Source organism: Nicotiana sylvestris, chromosome 6 (genome assembly GCF_000393655.2).
Source record: "Nicotiana sylvestris chromosome 6, ASM39365v2, whole genome shotgun sequence".
In the NCBI taxonomy this organism is placed as follows: domain Eukaryota; kingdom Viridiplantae; phylum Streptophyta; class Magnoliopsida; order Solanales; family Solanaceae; genus Nicotiana; species Nicotiana sylvestris.
This window is the reverse complement of record NC_091062.1, coordinates 135,400,977-135,413,701: the sequence shown is the minus strand read 5'-3', so window position 1 is coordinate 135,413,701 and position 12,725 is coordinate 135,400,977. Positions and strand designations below refer to the sequence as shown.

At 35.2% G+C, this 12,725-nt stretch overlaps 2 protein-coding genes across 2 annotated transcripts; both read right to left on the bottom strand.

Moving 5' to 3' along the window:
• Positions 1-349: 349 nt before the first annotated feature.
• On the bottom strand, positions 350-874 carry LOC104235313 (putative calcium-binding protein CML19). The gene has a single exon (XM_009789046.2). The coding sequence runs from the start codon at positions 872-874 to the stop codon at positions 350-352; it is 525 nt and encodes a 174-aa protein (XP_009787348.2).
• Positions 875-8,400: 7,526 nt separating this feature from the next.
• On the bottom strand, positions 8,401-9,243 carry LOC138871329 (uncharacterized). Its single transcript, XM_070149202.1, has one exon. It carries the CDS (start codon positions 9,241-9,243, stop codon positions 8,401-8,403), a length of 843 nt encoding a protein of 280 aa, XP_070005303.1.
• Positions 9,244-12,725: the final 3,482 nt, after the last annotated feature.

The window sequence follows — 12,725 nt, the reverse complement described above, 5'->3', positions numbered from 1 at the left end:
TACTCTTAAAATTATAAGTTCATAACATGATGATATAAGGTGGAAAATCAAATCCTTCTGATATGACACCATCCCCCAAATATCAAGCAAACCTCTATGACCTATTCCACACTAGTATTTTGGAGCTGGAAAAGTACTTATAAAGAGACTGAGACTCACTTTTTTCATACTCAACTGCAAATTATATTGCTTTACTTCCAAGTATATATGTAGAAATATGGTGTCAAATACATACAAACAATTAATTTGCAATAACAATCAAGTAATGAATAACAATCTTGATAACAATAGAATCCATCAACCAGAATTATTTTGAGCTCAAACGGCATGAGAATATTTGTACTTTAAACTATATCTTTTTTAACTCCATGTTCATCATAATTTTGAACTCATCAAAGTTAAGAACTCCATCACCATCAAGATCAAATCTTTGAATCATAAATTTGCAATTATCAACAGAGGTAGACTCACCAAGTCTACTCAACATCCTCTTCAAACTCTTAGGAGTAATTTGACCAGTTCCTTCCATTTCATACATCTCAAAAGCTCCTCTTAACTCACTCTCCTTACTTTTTTCCTCCACGTCACCTCCTTCCATTAATTTACTAAAATCCTCTAACCCTAACATCCCATCTCCGTCCGAATCCGATAGCCTCACCGCCATCTCTGCCTCCTCCTCCGTCAGCTCCCCTCCTACCGCCCTCACGCACCGCTGTAGCTCCGCTGGCGACACTTTTCCATCTCCGTCCTCGTCAAAGTACGTAAATACCCTCTCTAAATGATCGCTATTTTCATTGCTAGTATTGATTATACTCACAGAAAGAGTACTAGTACTGGCCGTCTGATCAATAACCTCATCGTCCTTGATTATCATCGGTTTTTTGGGTGAAAATCTATTCCTTAATCTTGAAAAAAGGAACTTGTTATTTTCTGCAGAGCTAGAAGTAGCCTCCATGCACATGCTATATGCAAAATCCGACCTTAGTATCGTAAAAACAAAAACAAGCTAATTTGTAATATGAGAGGCAGAATATGATAATTAAGTGTATAAACGTTAGTTCGACTTGACCAAGAACAGTTTGGAATTTTTTGTAAGAAAGATGGTTGTTGAATGAGAATAACAATTGGTATTGAGATGAAGGAAGAGGAAGAATTGGGTTATATATAGCAAATATAAATAGCTTAAGGGCTGAGAAAGCGATGGGAAGAAAAAATTAAAGTAGTAGTAATGGGGAAAAGGTTAGTTAATGGCGGTTAAAAGTCGGCTTCCGTGGGATTTGCGCGTACGGAAGCTTCGTGCTGGTTTCAATAATGAATATGTGTCAATTTCGTTGCCTTTTCTTTTTTAGGGTTCTTAAAAGTCAAAAGTAATTAACGCCAAGCGTGGGTGAAGATATCTAATGATAATAATATTCTCACAATATAAAGAATTTAGTGAAATTTAATGGGTAGAATAAGTTATCATTTTATTTTCTAGGCTGATTTTAGTTTTGAATATACACTGATATTGCAAAAATAATACTAGTACTAATATTAGACTATTAGGTTAACTAAGAGATAACTATAATATTTATAAAAGAGATTGGTAACCTAAAAAAGGAATCATGTATTTGTTACAATAATTTTGAGCATACTAATAGTATAAAATTCTTATAGTATTGTGCATATAAATTAAATCGTTTCCAACTTCTTTTTCTAACTTGTACCTATCACACTTGATTTGAGAACCACAGCAAAATGAGGTTATTTCCTTTACCGATACCTATTTTTTTGCGTTTTTTAGGAATTTACGAGATGTTATTTTTCCAGGGAGTATGACCCTTCAATAATTTCAATAAAAAAAAAAAGATCGAGGGGTCGGCTGAGAAACACAAGCTTAACATATTTTTCTTTATCTTTTTCATATTTGAATGTCTTCGTCGAATTGGTTGGTATCATTCGCTCCTTTCTGTCTTTCATTGTCCACCTCCGCTCGAACAGATACGTACTAATCTACCTGAAATAAAGTTTTCCAACTCTTTGTATGAGACTTCTTTCGTACAAATGCTGGAAAACCTGTTTATATTGTCTTAGATACTTAACTTGTAGTGTAAAAAAATAACAATGCTACAAACTTAAATTCATACTAATAATGAAGGAATGTGAAAGATATGATAATCGTGTGAGCAACGTAAATTAAAGTTGAGTTGTGGCTTTCCAAACAAGCTCTTAAAGTTAGAAATATGGCTTCACTTTTCTTTTGAGGGGTTGGGATGAGGGATGGGCGGATATGTTTTTCGTTGATACCACATTGTGGTGCGGACGCTTATGTTGAAAGTTACATATCGTGATATGTGCCACCATAATATATATGTCACGACATGTCACATGAGGCTTATTTTGGGGAAAAAGGATAATTTCATTAATAAAGGTTACAGAGGCATTACATCACTATTAGTAATAGTAAGGATAATACTTAGGTTTCCAAACACTGCTAGTGTATTATATATGGAGCTAGATACTAGTCTAGTAGTAGATGCTTCATTTTATTGAGTAGAGCTTAGATGTTGTTGTTTGGAACCCAATTTACACAAATAGTGCGCCACTTTGTTGCCTTCACGGAAGCTATGCCGGACCACTGGATTCCCCAATCTCTTCAAATTCCAAGATAGTGTTAGTATAAGCCGGAAAGATATTATGTTCGAGTAGTTGGATTGTGTCCGTCGAGTCAGTGTCAATCTCCAGTGGTGCTAGTCCTTTGTCGTGTGCCAATTTTAGACCTGCGAAGTGCTTGTAACTCTGCATGAGTAGAGTTATTGGCTTTGATTTTGTTAGTAAATCCTACAATCATGTCCCCTTGACTATTTCTTATTATGCCCCCAATGCCTCTTGTGTTATGATTACCCAAGGAAGCATCTACGTTTAATTTGTAGTTGTGAGGTGGTGGTGGATACCATTTAATGTGTACAGGAATTTTATGAGTGGTGCATTTGTAAATTGGAGGTTAGTAGTTTAAACTCAATGGCTCGTGTGTTAACCATTTGGTAATTTAAGTTCTTTGAGTAGTTGTGGAAGCAGTTATTGTTTCTATTTAGCCAGAGGTGTCATATTGCAAAAGGAAATACATCTTCCCAAGTTATGAAGTTGTGAGTAACCGGTATTTGTAGGTCTTTAATAGCTAGTAGCCAATGTTTGTTGTGAGGGATGGTGTTGATGTCAATGCCTATATTGTCCCAGAATGAGTGTACTACAGTGTACTCAAGGAAGATATGAGTTATGGTTTCTTCTGCCATCCTACAAACCGTGCAAGTATTGTCAATTGAGACTCCAATTTGATAAAGGTAGGAGTTAGTAGGTAATCTATTTTTAAAGCATTGCCAGAGAAAAAAATTAATTTTGTTTAGGGTATGTAGTATCCAAATCCAATCATAGTCAGTAGTCTTTTGGATGTGTTGGTGAAGTAATTTGTAGACCGAATGGGTTGTGAAGATGTCATTTGTTTGAGTATCCAAATGGGTGTGTCTATGGATAGGGAGTTTGTTGAGATGGAGATGGGGGAGATATCATTTGAAATGTTGTTGGGTAATTCAAACGATATTTTGGACCAGTTCCACTGGTCATTTGCCCAAACCTGATCAAGGGTCAAGTTGCTATCATTCTTGTTAAGAGGACCCTGAATGATTGAGCGAATGTTTGTTTTGTTTGGGGTACAACATCCATAGTAGAAGTTTATGGATTTACCATTGCCAACATCCCAAGCCAACCCTTTGGTAATGGTTTCCCATCCTTTCAGGACATTTTGCCAAATGAAGGAGGTGGTCTTAGCATTAGGCTTATTGCTGTTTTTTTTTAATTAGAGTATTTGCCCACATGGTTGATGGATTGGTGAATAATCTCCATGCAAGTCCAGCTAGAATGGCCTGGTTTTTGTGCCATGCTTTAGGTATCCCCAGGCCCCCTAATTCTTTTGTAAGGGTTACAACATCCCAGGAGATGTAGTGTATTTTTTTTTAATTGTGGTTGTCCCCCAAATAAAATCCCGCTGGATTTTGTCAATTTGATGAAGGATCTTTTTTGGGAGGGATATGTATTGCATATTATGGTTAGGGATGGCATTGAGGGCAGTCTTTGCTAGGGTTGCTCATCCCGCAAGAGTTAGGAACTTTGTTTTCCAGTTAGAAAGTTTATTCCTCATATTGTCAATTACAAATTGGAAGTCGGAAGGTTTGGGCTTGTTATTGGTTATGGAAAAACCTAAATACTTGCCAAATTGGCTAGTTGGGTTAATGTTAAATAGGTCTATTGCATAGTCTTTCAGGGCATTTGAGCAGTTACCGGAGAAGAAAATTTTGGACTTGGTGTTGTTAATTTTGTGACCTGATAGGGAGCAAAAGGTTGCTAAGGAGTGATGAATGGTATTTATGGATTTTTCATTAGCTTAGAACATGAATGTCAAGTCATCTGCGTAAAAAATATGTGATACATGAGGTCCTTTTGGCCCAATTTTACTGGGATTCCACATAGTAAGGTCCACTTTGTGATGTATGTATATAGAAAGCAATTCCATGGTTAGGATGAACAAGTAAGGGGTTAGGGGGTCCCCTTGTCTGATCTCCCTCGAGGATTCAAAGACTTAGTTTGAGCACCATTTACTAAGACTGCTATTTTGCTTGTGGATATGCAGTTCATGATTAGAGAGGTGATTTTTGGTGGAAACTTGAAGAAGGTTAAGACCTTGTAGACAAACGACTATTCTAGCCTATCAAAGGCTTTTTCGAGGTCAATTTTGATTATCAGTTGGCCATTCATCCATTTTTTTAAAAACTGGTTTATAACTTCTTGTATAATAATGGCATTGTCACTTTCCCGCCTGCCTTTTAAGAAGCTAGCCTGCATGGGCTGATTAATTCAGGAAATAAAGGTTTGATAACTTGTCTAAATTTTTGTTCTCTTCCTCAATTTAATGTTTTTTAAAGTACCTTTTAAAGTACGGAACGTTGGGGATTTGGACCTTGATAGTTTTCTTTTAAAGAAAGTAGCTAGCCATCATAGGTGGATTTATATTTGAAAATTTTAAATTTCTACAACAACCTCAAGTTAATATATAATAATAATCGAATTTCACAGTTAAATATTTGTAAATAGTTAATGAATGTCTTCAAAAATATATGAACAAAAAATATTGGGTTCACATGAACCACATGTTACATTGTTGATCAGTCACTGGTATGCTCGGCCAGCTATTACGTTCTAAATTGCACGAGTGTCTAAAACGGAGTAGAACTATTCTTTTTCATCATCTTTTTATCGTACTTTTTTGATTCAAAAGTTAGTTGAGTGGGGAACCTAGGAATAGAAAATGAGCGAAGTTAGATAACGAACCATACAGTGAGACCAAATTACTCCACTTTAATTATAATTATATATAGCTTTTCGTTTTCATCTATTTCTTCTTGCAATTTGCAAAGGTTTGCGTGACTGAATCACAACATAATTCCTGTATTTCTATGCGGAAGATGTATAGAGACAAAAAACAGTAAATATATATATAAAGTGTACATTGCACATAATGCACACGCGCGTGTGACACGGCAAAAAGAAAATAAAAAAAGTTGGAAGACAAACTACCAAAAAGAAAGTTATCATTTTCTTTTTTTTCCCATTTATAAAGGCAGAGTCGTTTGGACAACAATAGTTTTAAATAAAAAGTTCGGAAAAGATCTTTTTGAGATAAAAAGTTTGACAAAGTTCAAAAATATGATTAGATTGTAATCTTTCTTTTTTAAATTTGTGGCAGCCAGTGGCGGAAGTAGGATTACCGCCAAGGGGGTTCAAAAAAAAAAAGTTAGAAAGATTGCAGTTAGCAGGAATAGAATCAACGACCTTATAAAGGACGTTTTGAACCCTCTTGACCACTAAGGTATGTTTTCGGATTGTGTCAAAGGGATTCAAAACATAATATATAAAAATAAAAAATAAATTTTGTCTTTTATATATATACAATGTAATTTTTCAGCGAAAAGGATTCGGATGAACACTCTTCCGCCCCCTCTGCCCCTGGGGCAGCATAAGAAGAGTTAAATTTAATAGAACAGTTTGCAAACTTAGACAAACAAAATATTCCCTCTTTAGAACTTCCTTTTCACCTCAACCTATTTTTTATCTTGAAACTTATTCTTTCATTCACGCTTAGTTTCCCGTTCAGTTTTTAGGGGTGGCAAATGAGCGCGTCATAATGTTTTGAGAAAAAATTGTGATGTAGCAAACTTTCATGGGTCTTTTCCCTTGAAAAAGTCGTGATTCATGATCTTTTCAGAAAAATAATGTTTTTTTCCCTCAAGAAAAGCATCAAACTAAAAAATACATCCCACATGAGCGGTCTTTCGATAAAGCAAGTAAAACAACCGCTTTAGGTCCCATATTTGTGGGGCCCTATTTTTTGTTACACCTAATAGATCATATATAAGTTTAAAAAAGAGTTATGTAAAGTAAAAAAGTTTAATTTCTTTATTTAACAAATATAGAGAAAAAGGATTTGCAACTGCTATGATTTTTACCAAGGAAATTGCACTTGAATATCGAACCCGAATTTCGTAAGAAACGTGTGATATATAAGAAGTAACAATTTGATGCGAATGTTGATAATGAAATCTCAAAATCTTTCGAATAGTCCTTTAGAGTTGATTACTTTTATACATAATAGACAAGTCTATTTTTTCACTTCAAAATAGATTTAAATAATTTGAAGCATATGAAAATATTTTTGGTTTTCTATTTGACAGTAAAAACTAAGATCACTAGCTGTTAAAAATTTAAAAAAATATTGCCTTAATCTTGAATATTCCTTAAAGTATAATAATCAATTCGATATTCATGGTTTAGATTTATTTTTTTTTAATTAAAAGTATTAAAGAAAATAGTACAATTAAAAGATAATAGTTTAATTGATACATTTAATCAAATAAAAATATTTAATTCTTTTCCAAATGCCTAAATTGCTTATGGAATAATGTTAATAAATCATGTTACCGTTTCTTCAGGGAAAAGAAGTTTTCAAAATTAAAATTGATAAAATCTTACCTAAGAAGAACAATGTCACAAGAAATGTTAAATGGATTAGCTATATTGTCAATTGAGAAATACTTATTAGAAGTTATTGATTACAAGAAAATTATTAATAACTTTGTATCTAAGAAAAATAGATTTCAAATAAATAATAATAAAAAACTTAAAAAGTTAAGGCTCACCATAAAGTTCGATTTTAGGCCACAAATTTGTCAGGCCGCCCCTGCATCCCACATTGTACAAAAACGGTATAAACCTCAGATGTCAAAACTTGAAGACAAAGGAAGTTTAAAAGAATAGGAAACACATTTTGTCAGCACAATTTAACCGGTCATACATAGCAAGTTATTAATTTACTTTTTAAGTTACTACTATATTATAGTATATGATATCCTGAGCTACATGTTGTTGTAGGTTAACTTAATCTGATAGTGTAAAGTTTTTTGTATTATCGTATACGTAAAACAAACTTTTTTAAATCAATAGAAACACATGAAGTTTTGGATGGACAGATCTATAATATGATGGGTGTAGCTTCATGTCAGATACATTAACTATTTGGTATTTTGATACGCGCATTGAGGGCATACTGCATAGGCAAAAACTTATCCGCATCGGGTTACTAAATATATAATAAACTGAAAACAAAAAACCGTTTTCCTCAAATTAGAAATCATGAGATTGGAAGTCAACATTAGATCGCACCACATCTAAATAAGAAGTCAATTGCTTGTTATATCTAGTATAATTAAAGTTAGTGGAGTGCCATCGGACTGAATTTGCCGTAAAATTGAGATTATTTTGTTTCTTTCCTTATTAGAGAAGGTCCCGCGGGGCTTATTTATTGAAAAAGGGGGAGTTAGGGGGGGGGGGAGGAAGAATGGAAAGCCCTCACTTTATTGATGGGATATTTTGATCCTCTTTTCCTCTCATTCTCCCCCGGTTCTGGTTCAGGAAAAGGTCAACGCAAGGATCTTATTTCGAAACAATCTAAATTTTAACATGCCTTGAGATTTGATAGTTACAAATGGAACTCATAAGAAATATTACAAGATAAGGCAAGACCCAGCCAAGAGGCTCGCAGCTATCACAGCGTAAGCACTTTGCTCATTTACAACTTGTAAGTTCTTTTCGAGATAGCAGCTATCTAGAAGCTTACTTCGAGTGTTTATGAATAATTCAAGTGATAACAGTTTCTTCTCCAATTACTTTATTATCTATCTAAAAGATGATTTTTTTTTAAAAGTTTTATAGAGATAATCCTAGACAAAGATATTTAAGAATCAAGCAAGAAAAGTAATATCATTTTACTGAACGGAGTTTTTTTGGTTATAAATACGAAAACTTTATTATAAGCTAAGTAACATTACATAGGGCTCTCCCTGCCATCCTATTGGGATCGAAACTGAGAGAGTTTACAAAAGTACTAGAGTTTTGCACAGCATTAATGTTCCCCATACTAGCTAATCTATTATTACAAACTTCTTCCGATATTGACCTAAAGTACTGTCTTTCCACAGCATCATTCTTCAAAGCTGCATCCACCGCCTGGGTAGGTGCATGATGAATGACTGTTTTATTTATGGACTTTAGCTTCTTACTGTCTTTCGCCAAAAGATGAGCTACTGAATTTGCTTCTCGGAAGTTATGTCTGAGCAATATTGTTCCCAGTTGTGCCATTAACCACCTGCATAAGGAGATAAGATGATCATAAATTTGGTGATCTTTGTCAAAGAGAGATATTACCTCTATGAAATCTGTTTCTATTTCCATAGGATGAAGCTTGAATTGGACCGCAACTCTAAGGCATGTTTCTAGTGCAAGGAGTTCAGCATGAGTGTTGCTTATGACATTAGTCAGTTTTTGGTATCCCACTATCCATTTGCCATGGTTGTTACGTATGACTCCTCCCAAACCACCTATGTTGGTGTTATTGGTGTAAGCACTGTCACAATTAAGCTTAAAAAAATCCTTAGAGGGCTTTTGCCATTTGATAGGGATAGTAATGGTATTTAATGGAGTATGGTTGTAGCCAATGAGGTATTTGAATTCAACAGCTTTGTTGAGAGTCAGTAAGACTGAGACTCCATTGGAAATATTGTTAATGTTGTTGTTATTGCTGTTAAGCCAAATATTCCAAAGGCAGAAAGGATAGATATCTTCCCACTTTAGGGCTTTGAACGATATTGAAGGATTCATGAGTCTAATGGATTCCAACCAGTGGCCATTTGTTGAGGATGGGGGAGAGGTGCCTAAATCATCCCAGAATGTTTTAGCTATGGGGCAATGTAGGAAGATGTGATGAATGTCTTCCTTAATTCTTCTACAGGTCGGGCACACATCATCTATATTAAGCCTATGTGTAAGAGATAGGATCTAGTTGGAAGTTTTTTATGATGGCAAATCCAAAGAAAGTAGCAAATTTTCCTAGGAATTTTGAGTTTTCAAATCCATGAGGTATTCATGTGTGGGTCTTTAGGAGGAGCTAGGATTCCTATAGCAGACTTTATACTAAAGACACTATTATTGGTGGGTTTCCCGTAGGCCCTATCTTTAGCAAGGGTTGAGGAACTTATATGAATGCTTAGAATGGCATTTTGGATGTCATTGGGTACGGGAAAGGAGAGTTTGTCAAGGTTCAATTCTTGATTAACAAGAATGTTACTTACTAGCATGTGATCCTCATTAGAATTAAGGGGGCCATTTATTAGAGTTCTAAGAGGGGGAAGGTTGGGAATCCAACTATTATCCCACACTCTAACCCTATCTCCATTCCCGATATTCCAAGCCAGACCTTTGTTACAAAGATTCCAACCATTCACAATATTCTTCCATATAAAAGAGGTGTTCTTTGGTGAGACTTTGTTAGAGTATTGGCTAATGAGAGTCTTTGCCCAAGGAGCCGTGGTATTATTGAAAAGACGTCATGTGAGATTTGCAAGAAGGGTTTGGTTTTTTATATTAGCTTTGACTAAGCCAATTCCCCCTAATTCTTTAGGACTAGTAACCATATCCCAATTGATTAAATGGAGACGTTTTTTTTTCCAGTGTTGAACCCCAAAGGAAATTCCTTTGGATACGATCAATGAGTTTAAGGGTTTGTTTAGGTAAATGAAAGTATTGCATCACATGGTTAGGGATATTGCTAAGAGTTGATTGGATTAGTGTAGCCCTGCCAGCTGGGTTAAGGTAATTTAATTTCCAGTTAGCTAGCTTTGATCTCATATTATCAAGAACGAAAAGGAAGTCCTTATGATTGGGAGATTTATTGGTCATGGGGAGGCCCAGGTACTTGCCAAAGTGTTTGCTAATGGATATATTAAGGGACTTGACTATTTTATCCTGTAGGGGCTGAGGATAATTAGTAGAAAAAATGATTTTGAATTTTTGGTAATTAATTTTTTGACCAGATAAATTGTAAACTATGGAGAGGGTATTTGATATTGCCTCACATGTTTTGTTATTGGCTTTCGCCATTAAAGTAAGGTCATCTGCGAAAAAAACATGGGAGAATTTAAGCCCCTTTAGACTAAGTTTAATGGGGTCCCAAATTGCACAAGCGACTTGGTGATTAATGTAGTGGGAGAGCATTTCAATACAGAGAACAAAAATGTAAGGTGAAAGAGGGTCTCCTTGACGAATACCTCTAGTAGGCTTAAAGTAATTAGTGCGAGTACCATTAACTAGTATGGCAATGTTGCTAGTGGTGATGCATTGCATTACAAGATTGGTTATTTTTGGTGGGAAATTGAAGTAAACAAGAGTCCTATAGATAAAGGACCATTCTAGGTAATCAAAAGCCTTTTATAAGTCAAGTTTTATAATCATTTTAGACCTAGATCCTTTAATAGTTTTGAATTTGTTGAGCACCTCCTGGATGATAATGCTATTGTCACAAGCCCTTCTATTCTTGATAAAACTAGATTGAAAAGGACTAATAATCTTAAGAAAAAGGGGTTTTATTCGGTTGGCAATAATCTTAGTGACTACTTTGTAAATAGTATTACAAAGGCCAATTAGCTGAAAGTTTTTAAGAAGATTGGCATTAGGCACTTTGAAAATTAGGCAGAGATGTGTGTAGTTAAGAGGTTCCGGAATAATTTGAGTGTGAAAGATGTTTTTTACATAAGCAACAACAAAATTACCAACAATTGGCCAAAAGTTTTGATAGAAAAAAGGATGGATGCCATCCGGGCCAGGAGCTTTCATTGGTGTAAAGGAGAAAATAGCATTAGAGACTTCTTGGTTTATGATAGGAGCATCTAGAAAGTTTAAGTCTAAATTTTCAAAGCCTTTACGAGAGTTTATGATATCAGCCCTATTAGAGGTCATGAGAAAAGTGGTAAATATAGTCTTAAAATAATCAAGAGTGTGGTTAGAAATTTCTAAAGAATCATCAATCCAGTTGCCTTCTTCATTTTTAAAATGAGAAGTTTTATTGCTTTTTGTACGGATTAGGGTAGAGATGTGGAAGAACTTAGTGTTTGCCTCACCACTATTAAGCCAATTAACTCTCGATCTAAGTTTCCAAAAATCATCTTCCATTCTAAGGGCATCGTTATAATCTTTTATAAGCTGACTTTCGAGGTCTAGGAGAAAAGAACTTTTAGGATAGTTATGGGAGTTTTGAATGCCATTTATTCTAGCTAGAAGAGTTTTTTTTTTTTTGAAAATGTTCCCAAAAACCTCTTTATTCCACTTAGAGGCTTCTTGCTTAAAAAGAGGAAGAGCCTCTTCAAACGATTTGTTGTTCCAACAAGTTTTCACAAGATTTGGGAATTGGGGATGGGAACATCACATAGTTTCCAACCAGAATGGCCTAGTTACTGGGGGGCTGAATTTAGGGTTGAGCTTAATAAGAAGAGGGTTATGGTCACTATAAGTTCTAGGCAAGTGATCTACTAGGGCATTTGGGTATTGATTGACCCAGCCCTCATTTACGAAACATCTATCAAGACGTTCCATAATGAAATGAGCCCCTTACTTCTTTTCCTATAATTTGTCCAGGTGTATTTAGGGCCCTTAAAACCAAGATCGAAAAGATCACAATTTTTAACAAGATTCCAAAGCTTAGTAGTTTTATTAAAATTAACAGGTCGACCTCCCCATTTTTCCTCAGAAGAGAACACATCATTAAAGTCACCAGTAACTAGCCAAAGGACTTTATACTTTTTGTATATATGAGTAAGGTTGTCCCACATAATCCTACATTTATAACTATCAGTACTAGCGTAAATAGTGCTTTAAAGCCAAGGGTTTTGATTGGGGAGTACCTTAATCATCGCATGCAGTTCCTGATCTTCTCTAACAACCTCATCTACTGTGATCATGTTGTGCATTCACATGATGGAAATCCCTCTTGAGCGGCCATTTGAAGGTATTTCTACCATTTCAGAGAAATTAAAATCATGTTGAAGAGGAACATGATCTTGCATGCGAGTTTCTAAGAGAGCAACAAGGCAGGGTCTATGGGTATCCAAAATATCCCTGAAGTTCCTACGAAAGTTGGCATTATTAGCCCCTCTAACGTTCCACACTATGAAACTAATTGGATGTGTCATTGGTAAAGTTTGTCTGTTGTGGTTCCCCTAATTCTCCTCCAAACGTAAAGGTGGGACTTCCCTCAAAGAGGGGTTGAGCACCACTGCATATTTTCCTGCTGCAGGGTTTAGTGGGGGGCC

What these genes read in the sequence shown, in the direction of transcription:
- LOC138871329 (XM_070149202.1), bottom strand. Translation starts at nt 9,243, where the DNA reads ATGAATCCTTCAATATCGTTCAAAGCCCTAAAGTGGGAAGATATCTAT.
- LOC104235313 (XM_009789046.2), bottom strand. Translation starts at nt 874, where the DNA reads ATGATAATCAAGGACGATGAGGTTATTGATCAGACGGCCAGTACTAGT.